The following is a 17,694-nucleotide window of genomic DNA, read 5'->3' as shown; positions in this document are numbered from 1 at the left end:
CGGCCTTTTTTTTCCTTTTTTGAGATAAAGTCTCGCTCTGTCACCCAGGCTGGAGTGCAGTGGCACGATCTCGGCTCACTGCAACACCTGCCTCCTGGGTTCAAGCGATTCTCCTGCCTCAGCCTCCCAAGTAGCTGGGATTACAGGCTCGCGCCACCATGCCCAGCTAATTTTTGTATTTTTAGTAGAGATGGGTTTCACCATGTTGGCCAGGCTGATCTTGAACTCCTGACCTCAGGTGATTCGCCCGCCTTAGCCTCCCAAAGTGCTGGGATTATAGGCATGAGCCACGATGCCCGGCTTGGAACCTAATTCCTAAGAGGCAGGCTGCAGAAGAGGCAAGGGCAAGGGACATAGGGAAGTGTGTCCACAGAGGCTGAAGGAAACCCAGGGACACTAAGGTCACACAGCTGCAGAGGGGCACATGTCCATGAGACTGGCCACTGGTTCAGACACCAAGTGTAGGTCACAGAAGTTATGGCCCAGAATGGGGCTTGTAGGCTGGCAGGATCCAGGTTCTGCCTGGATGGAGGCTCCCTTCTCTCCTGTGTGTGAGACCCCTGGGTCCTGGCCACCTGGCCAGGGAAGAGTACGGCTGCCTTAGTGAGTTTCCGTTGCCATAACAAATACCACAGGCTGGGTAATTTATAAAATAACAGAAGTGTTATAGCTCTTTTAGAATTTGTCCAGCAGGTTTTCCAGTTTTAACCCCAAAAAGAAAGAAAAGAAAGAAAAGAAAAGAAAAGGGCTGGGCACGATGCCTCATACCTGTAATCCCAACACTTTGGGAGGCCAAGGTGGGCGGATCACTTGAGGTCAGGAGTTCGAGACCAGCTTGGCTGAAATGATGAAGCCCTGTCTCTACTAAAAAATACAACAATGAGCCAAGCATGGCCCGGCACGTGGCTCACACCTGTATTCCCAGCACTTTGGGAGGCCGAGGCGGGTGGATCACGAGGTCAGGAGTTCAAGACCAGCCTGGCCAAGATGGCGAAACCCTGTCTCTACTAAAAATACAAAAACACCAGCCTGGTGTGGTGGCAGGCACCTGTAATCCCAGCTACTTGGGAGGCTGAGGCAGAGATTTGCTTGAACCCGGGAGGCAGAGGTTGCAGTAAGCTGAGATTGCACCACTGCACTCCAGTCTGGGTGACAGAGAGAGACTCTGTGTCAGAAAAAGAAAAAAAAAAATTAGCCAGGTGTGGTGGTACATCCCTGTAATCCCAGCTATTGGGGAGTCTGAGGTAGAAGAATGCTTGTACCCAGAGGCCGAGGTTACAGCGAGCTGAGATTGAGATTGCACCACTGTACTCCAGCCTGGGCGAAGAAGCAAGACTTTGTCTCAAATAAAAATAAAAATAAAAATAAAAGAAAGAAAAGGAAATGAAAGGAAAAGAAATCTATTGCTCACAGCTCTGGAGGATGGGAAGTCCAAGATCTAGTCACCAGCGGGTTCAGGGTCTGGTACAGGCCTGTTTCTCACAGATGGTGCTGTCTAGGTGTCCTCACATGGCAGGAGAGATGGAAGGGCAAAAAGGACCTAGCTAGTTGCTTTAAGCCCTTTCGTAAGACTACTAATCCCATTCAGGAGGGCAGAGCCCTCATGACTTAATCACCTCCTAAAAGCCTCATCTGTTAATACAACTATGCTAAGTCTTGAGTTCCTACATATGAACACATACATTCAAACCACAGCAACAGCTATGCCTAGGATGGGACACTTTGCCCCTCCACTAGGCTGTAGGGGAAGAAGACTGTGCCCACTTGCTCAGCCCTCAGATGAGGAAGGGCTGGACTAGGATCAGGGTAAGGTCAGGGAGGAGACCACAAGCACAGGGAGGCAGAGGCAGAGGGAAGGGGTGAGACGCGGCAAGATTGGGATAGAAGATGGGGTTGGGACTGATCAGAGACAGGCTGGGGCTGAGACTGGTAGGAACAGAGGCCTCACAGCCCAGGCTGGCTCGGTGCCCCCACTCCCATATGAGCCTCTGAGATTTGCTCAGACTTGGGCCTAGAGCTCCATCTAGCTCTGCCACAGCTGGCTGCTCAGCCCTGAGGATCCCCTGGGCATTCAGCAGGGCTGTGCTCAGTGCTGGCCACAGACTGGAGGTCTCCGGTGGAGGGAATCAAGGAAGAGGCAGTGCAGGGACCAAGGGCAGTGAAGCAGAAGGAACACTGGACAGCAAGCCAAGCAGTGTCATGGCCAAGACAAAAGAAAAAGAACTTTGGGCTGGGCACGGTGGCTCATGCTTGCAATCCCAGCATTTTGGGAGGCCAAGGCGGGCAGGTCATTTGAAGTCAGGAGTTTGAGACCAGCCTGGCCAACATGGTGAAACCCTGTCTCTACTAAAAATACAAAAATTGGCTGTGGTGGTGCACGCTTGTAGTCCCAGCTACTCGGGAGGCTGAGACGGGAGAATCACTTGAACCTGGGAGACGGAGGTTGCAGTGAGCCGAGATTGCGCTGCTGCACTCCAGCCTGGGTGACAGAGTGAGACTCTGTCTCAAAAAAAAAAAAAAAAAAAGAGAACTTTGTTAAATATTTTGGCTGAGGGGTTGGTCACTGAGTTTCCTTTCTATATTTGGCAAGAGATGAATCCTCTCGTGCTGGGGTGGGGTAGCCCCCAGGAAGGCCCTCCCAGGCACCAGCTTCACTAGTTTCCAGCCTCTCCCCACTTATTTTTCCATTTAATCCTGATAGGAATCATTATTCCTATTTTATAGGTGGGGAAACTGAGGCTGGAGAAGGTAAGAAGGAAGCTGATGGTTCTCTCACCACACCCCACCCCTGGACTTATTTTTGTGAGACAGGGTCTTGCTCTGTGGCCCAGGCTGGAGTACAGTGTTATGATCACAGGTTCACTGCAGTCTTCAACTTCTAGAGTCAAGCCATCCTCCCGCCTCAGCCTCCCAGTAGCTGGGACCACAGACGTTTGCTACCATACTCAGCTAATTTTTCTATTTTTTGTAGAGGCAGGGTCTCTTGCCTAGGGCGGTCTCAAACTGCTGTCCTCAATCGATCCTCCCAAAATGCTGGGATTACAGGCGTAAGCCACCATGCCCTGTGTCACCTCGGCAGCTTAAGCACGTGCAACAGGTTGCTCTGTAAGCTGCTCACATTTGGCGAGGCTGCGAGGCCACACCAGCAAAGCCAGGTGGCTGGGGATGCTGACCCAGCAGAGCATGGCTCTCCTCGCCCCAGGCCAGCCCCTCCTGCTGCTAAGCCCAGCAGGCCAAATTCGGTCCCGTCCCAGTCAAGTGCCTCGGTCTCCCCTGAGCCTGAATACATCACGTACATTTTGATGGAGTTAGAATCCGGAAAATCAAGAGTGTGGAAGATCAGGAGCAACTAATGTAAGCAGCAGGAGGATGAAGCTGGATTCCGTCTAGCAAGCAGGAGCGTGAGAGTGGTGCTGGGAGAAGGCACTGATAGGGATAGAGTAGAGCACAGAACATGGGGGCTCACCCTCAACCACTTCTAAACACTTTAAGCTTGAGCAGGCCCTGAACTCCTGGTCTGTAAAGTGGCTGAAGGAAGTGGCTGGAGCAAAACCCATATGGGCGAGTGTCCCCGCAGCTGCCTCAGTTTCCCCATCTGTAAAACGGGGCTGGGGACCCGTAGCTCTCATGGGACTGGTGACCCGCTCGCGGGTGCTCGCCCTGCATTCGAGACAGCACCTACAACTCCAGACTCACTCGGGGCGGGTGGAGGTGGGCTCCAAAGTCCCTTCCAAGCCGACATCCCGATTCCCCTTCCCGGGAAGGCACCCCCGGAAAAGCAAAGGTCGCTCCAGCAGCCTCCTCGGGTCACCCGCTTTCCCGAAGCCGTGGCCCTCGCCTTCCGCTCTCGTCTTCACCGGCATACTCAAGTCCCCGCTGGGGACTGACACTGGGGGCTCGGTCGCCGCAAGGACTGGGAGGAATATGGAAGATGCGGGGCCAAAGCGGGGAGAGAAGAGTGGGACACAGCGGAGTAGCAGGGCCGGGACTCGGAGCTCCTCCCCTGCCCCGCTCCCGGTCCCCCGCCCAGCTCCCGGCCCCCTGTCCCGCTCTGCAAGACCCGCCCACGGCCCCGCCCCCTTCACGAGTCCCGCCCCTCTCCCTGGTCCCGGGCGGGGCCATCCCGGGGCTGTCCGCGGAGACGCCTATGCGGTGGAGGTTTCGGGCTTCAACTAGCGCGGGCGAACACCAGCAGCGGGACCAGGCAGCCTGACACCCCACTTTGCCATCCTGTCCTTGGAAACCTCGGGGTCTGCCGGCCGGCCGCTCCGCGTGGGCGAAATCAGAAACACGTGGTTTCCGAGGCCCCCTCGGGCTCAGGAAAATTTTATGGTTCGGGTCACAGTAGGAAGCGGACAATGAGGCGGGAGGGCAGACAGAACCGCAGCATCGCCGCGCAACTGCGGCCGGGTCGTTTCTGGGGTCTTCGGTAGCCGGAAGCCGCAGCCCCTGTCGTCTCGAAGGGCTCGATTTGTTTCGAATGGGCGCTTGCAGGACAAGCGGCCAAGCACGTATTACAGACGGCCACGGCACCCCTTAGGCGGTCAAGCGGGGCGAGCAGGCGATCGCCCCTCGGCAGTCGGCCGTGTCACCACCCCCGGACCTTTGGAGGCGGAAGCATAGAGCGGTCTGCAAACGTTCCCGAGCGTGCCTCTGCGGCTCTGGCGGGTGTTTCGAACCTGGGCGCGGGGCACACGCCCAGTCCCGAGAGCGCTGAGGGTCCCCTTAGCGTCGCCGTCACCCCAGGCAACCCTCAGGGCGCCAGAGCCCTGGCCCTTTAAGCAGCGCAGGCGCCTCGGCGTCTTCGTTTCGCGCGCCCGCCCGCGGCGCCGGCAGAGCGAACATGGCCCCGGCTTCGCGGGTGGTGCGGGCGCTGTGGACTGGCGGGTGTGCCTTGGCCTGGAGGCTGGGCGGCCGCCCCCAGCCGCTGCTCCCCACGCAGAGCCGGGCTGGCTTCGCAGGGGCGGCGGGCAGCCAGGGCCCAGTGGCTGCCGCTCGTAAGGGGAGCCCGCGGCTCCTGGGGGCAGCGGCGCTGGCCCTGGGGGGAGCCCTGGGGCTGTACCACACGGTGCGGTGGCACCTGCGCGCCCAGGACCTCCACGCGGAGCGCTCAGCCGTGCAGGTAAGGCCTGGTCCGGCCGGGGATGGGGATGCTGATCAGCGCCGAACTCGGGACTCCTGGGAACCCGTGGGGTCAGGAATTGCCTCTGCCTGCTTGTGACCTTGGGTGAGTGACTTGGTCTGAAGTCTCCGAACCCTCAGTGTTCTCTTCTGTAAAATAGAGGCACTCCTGATGCCTACTACCTGGAATTGTTCGAGTTCTCATAAAATCGTTCTTCTACTGTGTTTTTTGGTTTGGTTTATTTATTTTGAGACAGGGTCTCTCAATATCGCCCAGGCTGGAGTGCAGTGGTGCGATTGCGGCTCGCTGCAGCCTCCGCCTCCCGGGTTCAAGGGATCCTCCTGCCTCAGTCTCCGGAGTAGCTGGGACTATAGGCTCACCCCACTGCGCCCTGCTAATTTTTTTTTTTTTTTGTAGAGACAGGGTTTCACCATGTTGCCCAGGCTTGTCGGTCTCAAGCGATCCGCCCACCTTGGCCTCTGAAAGTGCTGGGATTACAGGTGGGAGCCACTGAGCCCCAGCTTCTACCATGTTTTAAGAAGACTTTTTTTTTTTTTTTTTTTTGAGACGGAGTGCTCTGTTGCCCTCGCTGGAGTGCAATGGCACTATCTCGGTTCACCGCAACCTCCGCCTCTTGGGTTCAAGCGATTCTCCTGCCTCAGCCTCCCCAGTAGCTGGGATTACAGGCGCCTGCCACCACGCCCGGCTAATTTTTGTATTTTTAGTAGAGACGGGGTCTCATCATGTTGGCCAAGCTGGTCTCCAACTCCTGATCTCAAAGGAGCCACCCACCTCGGGCTCCCAAAGTGCTCGGATTACGGTGTGAGCCACGGAGCCCAGCCTCTACCGTGTTTTAAGGAGACTTTTTTGACTAAGAGATGGGAGATCACAGGAAAGGGAAAGCCTTTTTCACTTTCTAAATGTTCGTCTTCCTGTCTCCCCACTGCCCCCAAATCCTAAGGCTGTGTATTTATTTAGTAGTAGTAGTGGTGGTACTTTTATGGAACAGATGTCTTAGATTCCAGGCTGAAACAGGAAGAGGCAGGAAGGTCTCCCCCTACCAAGTGGTGGCCCAGCTGCCTTGCGACACTTTATACTTACCCCACACCTTCCAACTCTTCTCTGCTTGACCCCCCATCCCCTGCCCACAGATGCTTTTTTGCTGGACCAGAGGGAACAGAGGTAGGTGAAAGGGGCATGGAGTACCCTGTGTCTCCCTTCCTGTCCCCACGGTCCAGCTTCCCCTCTGAACACAGGGAGGTGGTCAATGATTGCGGCTTTCCGGCATGAAGGTGCAGCAGGCTCCCCTGGGGGCTTTCCTGGCCACAGCCCAGATACCACCCTCCCCCTCGGATATTTGAGATAGACTGAGGCTGGAGGATTGCATGAACCCAGGAGTTCAAGGCTGCAGTGGGCTGTGATCAAGCTACTGCACTCCAGCCTGGATGGCAGAGTGAGATCCTGTCTCCAGAGAAAAAAACAAGAAAGAGATTGGAGGTAGACCCCACTGGTAAACACCAGCCTGGGTGGTAGCCAGCTCTGGCCCCCAGAGGTCCCTGGGGTTAGAGGAGTGGGAGTGAGCAAAGCCAAGTTGAAACAGTTGTTCTGTGTCTGTGGGAGCAGGCTGTATACCCTGGGGCTGTCTGGTGTCCCCTTGGGACTGGAGCGAGAAAAGAGGGGTCTGTCCAGTATGGGACAGAGACTGGAAGATTCCTCCTACACAACCTCACAGCAAAGGGTGGGATTCCTGCCTGGGGACCGTGCTGGCCAGGGGCTTAAACCAGGGCTGCCGTCCAGTGCCTCCCTTCCCCCTACCATTCCCTCCCATCCCTAGTTCCTCGTCCCGATGTTCTAGCGTTATCTCAGAAGACTCCTGTGGAAAACATGCTTGCTTGGGAGCAGGGCCTGTACCTGGGGGTGCCAGGTCTAGAAGCCCCTTCCATCTGCTGCCCACAGCTCTCCCTGTCCAGCCGCCTGCAGCTGACCCTGTACCAGTACAAGACGTGTCCTTTCTGCAGCAAGGTCCGAGCCTTCCTCGATTTCCACGCCCTGCCCTACCAGGTGGTGGAGGTGAACCCCGTGCACAGGGCTGAGATCAAGTTCTCCTCCTACAGAAAGGTGCCCATCCTGGTGGCCCAGGAAGGAGAAAGCTCGGTGAGCCCCAGGGAACCCCATGCATCCTTCCTCCTATCCTGGATTGTCCTGGAGCACCCCCTCGCCTGGCCCGGCTCTGCAGCTTGGGAAGGAACTTCGGATCTTTGTGCCTCTAAGGACTATGGGGGAAGTAGCTGCATAGAGTCGATGCTCAATAAATGTAGGCTCTTTCCTTCCCTACCAAAACCAAACACCTCTTGGGTCTCAGAGAGGCAGAACACCACTGCTGAACAACGTAGATTCTGAAATGAGCGATCTGGGTTTGAGGTGTGATTCACCCACTCACTAGTTGTGTGACTTGGGGCAAGTCACTTGTCCTCTCTGGGCTTGCTTGCTTCATAAGTCAACAAGGGGCCATATTCTGGCTTGCAGGGACAGCAGATATGAAATGCCTGACACAGTGCTTGGGGTCTAGTATGTAGCTTCCAGAACCCACCCTGCCCCTCTACCTGGGAGGCCAGATGGGTGAGTGGGCTGGGGCTTAGACCCCACGGCTTTCCCACACCTTCCTCCCCATTAGGATGGGTGCCCTGAAGGCAGGGTGGGGAGGACTCTGGGCATGTCCTCAGAAATGGATAAACAATGCCCAGAGGTGGTGGTGTTAAGGAGCCCCTGGGGACTCCCAGTGGCTGGATTGTAATCTCTGTTTAAACCACCGTTTTCCTTCCAGCAACAACTGAATGACTCCTCCGTCATCATCAGCGCCCTCAAGACCTACCTGGTGTCGGGGTAAGGAGCCCCTCGGAGACCAGGCAGCGGTTGCTTTTGGTGGCTTCTTCCTCCGGGGAGGCCTCGCCTGAGTTCCCTCGTGGGAGCAGGTAGAGCTGCTGCTTAGATTTCCAGAGTACGCAGTGGCTCACACCTGTAATCCCAGCACTTTGGGAGGCCAACACAGGCAGATCACCTGTGGTCAGGAGTTCCAGACCAGCCTGGCCAACACGGCAAAACCCCGTCTCTACTAAAAATACAAAAATTAGCCAGGCATAGTGGCGAGTGCCTGTAGCCCCAGCTACTCAGGAGGCTGAGGCAGGAGAATCACTGGAACCCGGGAGGCAGAGGTTGCAGTGAGCCAGGATCGTGCCACTGCACTCCAGCCTGGGTGACAGAGCAAGACTCCGTCTCAAAAAAAAGAAAGATTTTCAGAGCAGCCTGTGGCCGTCTTCCTCCAAGCCCTCCACTTTGTCCTCTCCACAGCGCTCTCTCGGGGAAGTAGCCCTGCCCTCTCCTCCAAATCCCTCTTACTGCAGGAGTGCGGAGAGCCTTTGTTTATTGGTCCTGGCTCCACTCTTGAGGCTAGGGCAGCCGGGTGGGTCGGCCACAGAGGACAGGAGGGGGAAGGAGTTGGGATGAGACTGTGGCTCTCTCCGAAGGCAGCCCCTGGAAGAGATCATCACCTACTACCCAGCCATGAAAGCTGTGAACGACCAGGGCAAGGAGGTGACCGAGTTCGGCAATAAGTACTGGCTCATGCTAAACGAGAAGGAGGCCCAGCAAGTGTATGGCGGGAAGGAGGCCAGGACGTGAGTGGGGCTGGGGCTGGGGCTGGCGGGGGAAGGTGGTGACCTCAGGGGTCTTCTGTAGAGTAGGACCAAGCTGAGCAAGATGGCGTGAGCAGGGAGCAGCGTGGGAGACCAGCGGGGCCGGGGCCGGGCCATGCTGGATTTCAGTAGAGACCTTTCTGTGGCCGCGCGTGCTGGCTCACTCCTGTAATCCCAGCATGTTGGGAGGCCGAGACAGGCAGATCACCTGAGGTCAGGAGTCCAAGACCAGCCTGGCCAACATGGCAAAACCCCATCTCTACTAAAAATACAAAAATTAGCTAGGTGTGGAGGTGCACACCTGTAATCCCAGCTACTAGGGAGGCTGAGGCAGGAGAATCACTGGAACCCAGGAGGCGGAGGATGCAGTGAGCTGAGATCGTGCCATTGCACTCCAGTCTGGGTGACAGAGCGAGACTTTGTCTCAAAAAAAAAAAAAAAGACCTTCCTGCTCAGGCTTCAGCTTCCCACCCGTGCAGTGGGTATGTTCTAGAGAATGCAGCCTGCTCCCAACACAGCCCAGGTCCTGGCTTAGGAAGTCCCTCCCATGCCCGCAGGGAGGAGATGAAGTGGCGGCAGTGGGCAGACGACTGGCTGGTGCACCTGATCTCCCCCAACGTGTACCGCACACCCACCGAGGCTCTGGCGTCCTTTGACTACATTGTCCGCGAGGGCAAGTTCGGAGCCGTGGAGGGTGCCGTGGCCAAGTACATGGGTGCAGCGGCCATGTACCTCATCAGCAAGCGACTCAAGAGCAGGCAAGTGTGTGTGCACATCCGGGGCCTGCTGTCCCTGAGCCTCTGGTGCCATGAGCAGTGGTGATCCCATCACACCCCTCAGGAGACCAGCGGGAGGCTGAGGCCTGGGCAGGTGGGAGAGCATTATGGATTACGGGTCCCTTGGCCAAGCTGGGACTTGGACCCAGAGCTCCTGCTCACCTCCCCGGGGGCAGCAGGGCCGGCCTTGAAGCCGGAAGCCTGGGGCCTGACTGGCACCTTCTCTGTGGCTTTCTCCCTGGCCCGGTCTCTTGCCCTTGCCATAGCCTCCCCGTCTGGGACAGATGTTCCCTGAGGCGTCTGCAGAAGTGATGCTGTCACCTGGGGTGTTGCCCTGGCTTCCATGCCTCCTCCGCTCTCCCCAGAGGAGACCCCTCTTTCCTGCTGGGCTGGGAGTGGGGGCTCTCCTGAGGGGCTTTTCCCTTCCCCGCCCAGGCACCGCCTCCAGGACAACGTGCGCGAGGACCTCTACGAGGCTGCCGACAAGTGGGTGGCTGCTGTGGGCAAGGACCGGCCCTTCATGGGGGGCCAGAAACCGAATCTCGCCGATTTGGTGAGTGTGGTGGTGGCAGGTGGTGCCTGGACCAAGGGTTCTGTCCTCAGAGTGGGGGAGGTTTGTAAGGGAAAGCCCGGGCAGTGCCTGCATCTTGCCAGAGGAACCTGCCTCTCTCTGCCATCACGGACAGAAACTCGCCTCGAAATGGCTCCAGGAGAGAAACCGATGACCAGGAACCGCCTTGGTTCACATAAGTGACAAGTTCAGGGAAAGGGTTGGCTTCAGGCCCTGCTGGATCCAGAGGCCCGGGTGGTGGTAACAGGGCCTGGGCTCTACCTGTCACCGTCAACACGGCCCTCCCTGGAGTGGGCTTCAGCCCCAGGTGGGCTGGGTCCGGTGCTCCAGGCTTCTCCCAGCAAAACCCAGTGAGATGGCGTCTCCCTCACTGGCCTGGCTTCGCTGCCCTTTTTCCTTTTTTTTTTTTTTTTTTTTTAGACCAAGTCTCATGCTGTCACCCAGGATGGAGTGCAGTGGTGCAGTGGTGCAATCTCAGGTCACTGCAACCTCCACCTCCCAGGTTCAAGCAATTCTCCTGCCTCAGCCTCCCGAGTAGCTGGGATTACAGGCCTGTGCCACCATGCCTGGCTAAGTTTTGCATTTTTAGTAGAGACAGGGTTTCAATATGTTGGCCAGGAACTCCGACCTCAGGTGATCCACCCACTTCGGCCTCCCAAAGTGCTGGGACTACAGGCATGAGCCACCGTGCCCGGCCCACTGCTAATTTTTTTTTTTTTTTTTTTTTTTTTTTGAGACGGAGTCTCGCTCTGTCGCCCAGGCTGGAGTACAGTGGCCGGATCTCAGCTCACTGCAAGCTCTGCCTCCTGGGTTCACGCCATTCCCCTGCCTCAGCTTCCCGAGTAGCTGGGACTACAGGTGCCGCCACCTCACCTGGCTAGTTTTTTGTATTTTTTTAGTAGAGACGGGGTTTCACCATGTTAGCCAGGGTGTTCTCAATCTCCTGACCTCGTGATCCACCCGCCTCGGCCTCCCAAAGTGCTGGGATTACAGGCTTGAGCCACCGCGCCTGGCCGCTCATTTTTAAAACTGTCCAGCCCCTGGGTGACCTCGGTCTTGAAACTGGGTGGTGGGGTCTCTTCTCCCCAGTCTCAGGACCTGAGAAGGGGGGAGAGCATTTATCCCGAGGAAAGTTGGTGGTGGGGATCTGTGGCTCAGAAAAGGGGGTACAGGTGTGAAGCAGGCGAGACCTGCAGCCACCCCACACGCTTTGTTCAAACCCTCACCTGTGCTGTTGGCCCTTGAGTAGGTCACGAGCTCCAAGCGGGCAGGGGATGGGACCCGGGCACACAGCTGGCAGGGAGTGAAGGAGGTCTGGATTCCTGTCAAACCAGCTGCGGTGACACCTTTCTCTTTCATGCCCCAGGCAGTGTATGGCGTGCTGCGCGTGATGGAGGGGTTGGATGCCTTCGATGACCTGATGCAGCACACGCATATCCAGCCCTGGTACCTGCGGGTGGAAAGGGCCATCACTGAGGCCTCCCCAGCGCACTGAATGTCCCCGCCCAGAACAGGGGAAAGGCAGCGGAAGACGCCAGCTGGCAGGGCCTGGGGCCACTGGGCCAGTGCCTGGCGATGCTGGTGGGGGCAGCACCATTCTGCCCCTTGTCCACCCACCCCCACCAGCCCTCTTCTAACACAGGGCACCTGCTGGGGCCCAGGGATGCTAGGGATGAGTTCCAGCCCTGCCCCTGCCCTGGGGCGACCCCTCCGTGTCCCTGCCTCCCTGCTCTGCCACCCCTCTCTCAGAGCCTCAGTGGCTGTCCCGTGGCTACATCCTGTGGGTGGGGGGCCATCGACAAGACAGCAGGACGGTTCGTTTTCAGTGGAATCCCATCCCTGGGTTCCCCTAGTTCCCACTCTTCCCAAGCCTCCCGGGATGGGGACATGTTTGCAATAAAGGAAAGGTTTGTGGCACCTGTCGCGGCAGGCATCTCATGGAGCTCTGTGTGACTGAGTGCTGCGTGGGGCTGGCGGTCAAGGGAGGCATCAGGCTTGGGCTATGCCAGCCCTGGTGGTAACTAACCACCGGCCTGGTGCTTCCCAGGTGGCAGGCATGGTATGGTTCCGCAGACTTTGTGTGCCATGGTCCCCAGGATACCACTCAGGGCACACAGCCGGGCCATAGAGCCCAGCAGCCAGCGTGCAGGTCGGGGCCTGCCTACCCTCAGTGGGACTCTGCAGTGGGGTCCCTCATCAAGCCTCAGTTTCTTCGTCTGTCCCTGCCTTGTGGGGGAGTTCAGTGATAGGAGCAGGTCCAGTGCACAGAGCAGGGGCACCTGGTCCAGGGCACCAGGCTGTTCAGACCCCTGCTCTACAGACAGGACCAAGCCCTCTCAGGTGGCTGCCCTGGGCTTCGGCTCCAGGCTGGGCCAGGCTTTATGGGAATAGAGACTCTGCCTTCCAGGGTGAGTGTGGGTTGCGGGTGGGACCCCCTTTTCTGCACAGAGCACCCAGGATGGGGCTCCCCAGTTCCCTGACTTAACTGAGATGGGCTGGCCTGCTAGGGGCCCTCCAGAGGCCAGTGAGCCCAACTCCACCCACTGGGCCCTTCCGATTGGGGGGACTGGACAGCGTCCCCATACCCTCTTGAGAAACTTTCGTTTTTTGAGACAGGGTCTTGCTCTGTCACCCAGGCTGGGATGCAGTGGCGCAATCATAGCTCACTGCAACCTTGACCTCCCAGGTTCAAGTGATCCTCCCACCTCAGCCTCCAAGTAGCTGGAACCACAGGTGCGCACCAACATGTCCAGCTAATTTTTTATTTTTTATATTTTGTAGATCCTGGGTTTTGCCATGTTACCCAGGCTGGCCTTGCACTCTAGGGCTCAAACTGCCCACCTCAGCCTCCCGAAGTGCTGGAATTACAGGCGTGAGCCCCCATGCCCAGTCAGGAAACTTTTTAAGTTTTGTTTATTAGTATTTTAAAAACAAAATAGCCGGGCGCGGTGGCTCAAGCCTCTAATCCCAGCACTTTGGGAGGCCGAGACGGGCAGATCACGAGGTCAGGAGATCGAGACCATCCCGGCTAATACGGTGAAACCCCGTCTCTACTAAAAAATACAAAAAACTAGCCGGGCGAGGTGGCGGGCGCCTGTAGTCCCAGCTACTCGGGAGGCTGAGACAGGAGAATAGCGTGAACCCGGGAGGCGGAGCTTGCAGTGAGCTGAGAGCCGGCCACTGCACTCCAGCCTGGGCGGCAGAGCAAGCCTCCGTCTCAAAAATAAATAAATAAATAAATAAAAACAAAATAACTCAAGTTTCCTGTAAAAGCGAACATTTGAGTAAGGTAGAAGTGAGTGCTCGAGGCAGCCAGTGTGACATTTGGAAGCAGGTGGCTGTGCGGCTGGTGACCTCGGTTTTTCCCACGGGGTTGGTCTGCCACTGGCTCTGTTCTCGTCCCCATCCTGGGCGTCTCCCTGTCAATGTATGTCACATTGGCTTGTTCTCATGGCTGCATAGTGCCTGGCCACCTGGCTGCACCACAGTCCATCAGCCAGCCCCCACTGTGTGCTCTCTGTGGGTATTAACTCCAGGTACTTGGGCTGCAGGGGAGAGGAGGCGGCCAGGCCTGAGGCTGTGCCCATCTGTGGCCTTAGGAGTCACAGCAGCCGCCTCTGAGAGGCCAGCAGGTGTCAGGGCACCCAGAGCCACCACTGTGTCCAGAACAGCATTTCCACATCATTGGCTAGGCCTAAAGTCCTGAGGGGCCTTTGCTCCAGGGACCCAGGATGTCTCCCTCAGCAGGGCAGGAACTAGGCCAGGAACACTATGGGGCACTGAGGGAGGACCCTCCCTCTATCCCTGCACTCCTTCATCCCTGCACCCCTCCATCCCTGAACCCCTCCATCCCTGTACCCCTGCATCCCTCCATCTTTCCGTCCCTGCACCCCTCCATTCCTCCATCTCTACACCCTTCCTTTGCTGTACTCCATCCTCCATCCCTGCATCCCTCCATCCTCCATCCCTGTACCCTTACATCCTCCATCCCCCATCCCTGTATCCCTGCACCCCTCCATCCCCCATACCTGTACCCTTACGTCCTCCATCCCTCCATCCCTGCATTCCTCCATCGCAGCATCCCTCCATGCCTCCGTTCTCTGCATCCCTCCTCCCCAGTATTCCTGCACCTCTTCATCCCTCCATTCCTGCATCCCTCTATTTTTCCATCCCTCCATTCCTGTATCCCTGTACCCTCCATCCTCCATCCCAGCATCCCTCCATCCCTGCTCCCCACTCTCACTTCCCTTCCCTTCACACACAGGCTTTTCCTGCCATCCTCAGACCCCGCCCAGGGTTACCTGATACCTTTCCAACTGCACACGGAGACTGACTCACCTCTCTCTTTCTCAGTCCCAAAGTCCCGAAAGAGAGCATCTGATGTGGCCAGCTTATGACAAGGCGTCCACCTTCTGTCCATGACATGGAGGCCAGGGGAGGGTCTCACTGCCGAGGACCCCACCGTGTGCTCCCAGAGCTTTTGAATGTTCCTCCTGCTCAGCCCAGTGACTGCGGGCTGTGGCTCCTCCCTTCAGCCTCCCCTCGAGGTCCTGGTCTTACTTAGGAGGCCCCGGGTGTAGATCCAGCCCCAGCCACCAGGCATTGCCCCTTTTCCTGGCTCCACACACGGGAATAAAGTTTCCTTCTGTTTCCCTTCTTGCAGAAGGAGATCTGGTTGGCAGCTAAACCGCGCTGAGAACAGGGGCCTGAGTCCTGGACCAGGGCTCTTTCCCCCGGCTGCTGCAGTTGAGGAGGAGCCTACATCCTCCTCCCCCGAGTGCTCACCTTGATGAAAGGGTCCAGGACTGTGCTAACCAGACCTGACAGGCTGGAAAATGGCCAGTCAGCCTGAGGCCACTGCGGGACACCACCTAGGCCCAACTTCTCCCCGCGAGTACCTCTCTCCCTAGAGGTAACAACTCTGTCTCAGTTTCCCCAATGTTTCTCCGTCACACCTCTTGGCGTGTTTTCCCATAGCCACCAGAGGGCGCCAGAGCCCGCCAAGCCGCGTAGGAGATGGAAACAAGGCCTGCTGCTGCCACCTCGCGGCCCATTCCAGGAATGAATCTCGGCACCCTCATTACCCAGCGACTCTGCCCATCTGTATAAAAATGGGCTTAGCTGTAACGGTCCGAAGATGAGTGGCTAGGAAGAAACATGCCTCTTGAGGTTGGGGACAGTGGCTCATCCCTGTAAGCCTGGCACTTCAGGAGGGTGAGGTGGGAGGGTCACCTGAGCCCAGGAGTTTGAGGCTGCAGTGAGGTATGACTGCCCCACTGCACTCCAGCCTGAGAAACAAAGTGAGACCCTCTCAAAAAAAAAAAAAAAAAAAAAAAAAAAAAAAAAAAAAAAAAAAAAAGAAGAAGAAGAAGAAGAAGGAGAAGGAGAAAGAAGAAAGAAGAAGAAAGAAGAGGCCGGGCGCGGTGGCTCACGCCTGTAATCCCAGCACTTTGGGAGGCCGAGACGGGCGGATCACGAGGTCAGGAGATCGAGACCATCCTGGCTAACACGGTGAAACCCCGTCTCTACTAAAAATACAAAAATTAGCCGGGCGAGGTGGCGGGCGCCTGTAGTCCCAGCTACTCGGGAGGCTGAGGGAGGAGAATGGCGTAAACCCGGGAGGCGGAGCTTGCAGTGAGCTGAGATCTGGCCACTGCACTCCAGTCCGTGCGACAGAGCGAGACTCCGCCTCAAAAAAAAAAAAAAAAAAAAAAGAAGAAATGCCTTTTCTTAGGAATGGGCTCCAAGCCAGGATTCCATGCCCCATAAGTGCCATCCTCAGGTCACGGCATGGCCTCTGTGGTCTGTTTTTCTCTCTTTGTTTAAAAAATAGAGGCTAATAATAAAAAAAAATAGAGGCCAGGGAGGTTGCAGTGAGCTGAGATTGCACCACTGCACTCCAGTCTGGGCAACAGAGCAAGACTCCATCTCAAAAGTAAATAAATAAATAAATAAATAAATAAATAAATAAATAAATAGAGGCCAGGAGCGGTGGCTCATGCCTGTAATCCCAGCACTTTGGGAGGCTGAGGCGGGTGGATCACTTGAGGTCAGGAGTTTGAGAGCAGCCTGGCCAACATGGCAAAACCCTGTGTCTACTAAAAATACAAAAATTAGCTGGGTGTGGTGGTGCATGCCTGTAATCCCAGCTACTCGGGAGACTGAGGGAGGAGAATCGCTTGAATCCAGAAGATGGAGGCTGCAGTGAGCCGAGATTGTGCCACTGTACTCCAGCCTGGGCGACAGAGGGATACTTCATCTCTAAACAAATAAATAATAAAAAATAGAGACAGGTTCTTGTTATCTTGGCCAAGTTGGTCTTAAATTCCTGGCCTCAAGCAATCCTTCCTCCGTGGCCTCCCAAAGTGCTAGGATTACAGGTGTGAGCCACCATTCACGGTTCCCTGTGGTCTTGATGGCTTCAGAAGACCTGAGTTCAGGACCTGGCCACTGCCCACTGTGCCCTTGGGCAAGCCCCATCCCGACTGGGAAATGGCATTCGTAAACCTCCACGGGCGGGTAAGGCCAGGACTGGGAAGGTGTTTTGGATGATGATACGCAGAGGGGTGTTTTTATGAAGCTGGTAGGGTCTGCTGTCTGTTCTCAGAACACACGCTCTGCTGTGTTCCCCACTGGCTCCAAGAGCTCAAGGTCAAGGACTCCAGGAAGTAAGAATGGAAAGAGTCCTGAGAACAGCAAGCTCCCTCCTCCCTGGGGAGAGTGAGCTCATGGGGAGGGTGCTGGTTTGCTTTTGTGTGTCTGTTCATTTTTTTTTTTTTTTTTTTTGAGACAGGGTCTTGCTCTGTTGTCCAGGCTGGAGTACAGGGGCAGGATCATGGCTCACTGCAGCCTTGAACTCTTAGGCTCAAGTGATCCACCCACCTCAGCCTCCTGAATAACTGGGACTATGGGCACGTGCCACCATGCCTGGAGAATTTTTTTTTTAATGTTTTGAAGATATAGAGTCTCACTATGTTGCCGAGGCTGGTCTCCAACTCATGGGCTTAAGTGATCCTCCGGCCTCAGCCTCCCAAGTAGCTAGGACCACAGGTGTGTGCCACCACACCGTCTAACTTTTGTATTTTTTGTAGAGATGGGGTCTTTTTGTAGAGATGGCGTCTTACTATGTTGCCCAAGCTGGTCTCCAACTCCTGGGTTTAAGCGATCTGCCTGCCTTAGCCTCCCGAAGTGCTGGGATTACAGGAGTGAGCCACGGCTCCCAGTCATTTGTGGTGTTTGAAGTTACCAAGTGTGTGGTTATTGGTCACAGCTGCCCCAGGACACTAATACCTAGATTTAAGCCAGGTGTAGTCAGGGAAGAGAAACAGTGACGGGGCATGTGGTGACCTGGGGAAGTCCCAGGGTTTCCAGTCTGTGCCAGTGTCCTCATCTGTAAGATGGGGTGGGAGGCTGGGCTCTTCGGTTCAGTTAGGGGTGCCCCGTACTGTCTAGCATAGGTGGGGCCCGCTCCATCAATCATCAGCCTCAACAACTGCCATGGGAGATAACGGCTCCTCCTGGGCCAGGGGGCCA

At 56.5% G+C, this 17,694-nt stretch overlaps 1 protein-coding gene and 1 pseudogene across 4 annotated transcripts; both read left to right on the top strand.

Annotated features, from left to right (window-relative positions):
* The first annotated feature begins 659 nt into the window (after positions 1-659).
* On the top strand, positions 660-713 carry LOC115894072 (annotated as a pseudogene).
* A 3,385-nt stretch (positions 714-4,098) lies between these two features.
* PTGES2 (prostaglandin E synthase 2) lies at positions 4,099-12,103 on the top strand. 4 transcript variants are annotated; one of them, XM_010367809.2, is made up of 7 exons: positions 4,099-5,122; positions 7,079-7,276; positions 7,947-8,005; positions 8,647-8,796; positions 9,372-9,572; positions 10,026-10,143; positions 11,528-12,103. In XM_010367809.2, the coding sequence occupies exons 1-7, from the start codon at positions 4,844-4,846 to the stop codon at positions 11,654-11,656; spliced, it is 1,134 nt and encodes a 377-aa protein (XP_010366111.2). In that variant the 5' UTR covers positions 4,099-4,843; the 3' UTR covers positions 11,657-12,103. The 4 variants fall into 4 exon arrangements, with proteins under 4 accessions (XP_010366111.2, XP_030775258.1, XP_030775261.1 ...); XM_030919398.1 differs by having other exon boundaries at positions 4,852-5,122; positions 8,651-8,796; XM_030919401.1 differs by lacking the exons at positions 4,099-5,122; positions 7,079-7,276 and adding an exon at positions 7,654-7,741 and having other exon boundaries at positions 8,651-8,796.
* Positions 12,104-17,694: the final 5,591 nt, after the last annotated feature.

This window comes from Rhinopithecus roxellana, chromosome 16 (genome assembly GCF_007565055.1).
Source record: "Rhinopithecus roxellana isolate Shanxi Qingling chromosome 16, ASM756505v1, whole genome shotgun sequence".
NCBI lineage: Eukaryota > Metazoa > Chordata > Mammalia > Primates > Cercopithecidae > Rhinopithecus > Rhinopithecus roxellana.
Note: the sequence above shows the minus strand (reverse complement) of the source record. Positions and strands in the feature narration are given on the sequence as shown.

Coding starts and splice junctions, on each gene's coding strand:
- PTGES2 (XM_010367809.2), top strand. CDS start 4,844: ATGGCCCCGGCTTCGCGGGTGGTGCGGGCGCTGTGGACTGGCGGGTGT. Junction 9,573..10,025: donor AGCAAGCGACTCAAGAGCAG/GCAAGTGTGTGT, acceptor TTCCCCGCCCAG/GCACCGCCTCCAGGACAACG. Junction 10,144..11,527: donor AACCGAATCTCGCCGATTTG/GTGAGTGTGGTG, acceptor TTCATGCCCCAG/GCAGTGTATGGCGTGCTGCG.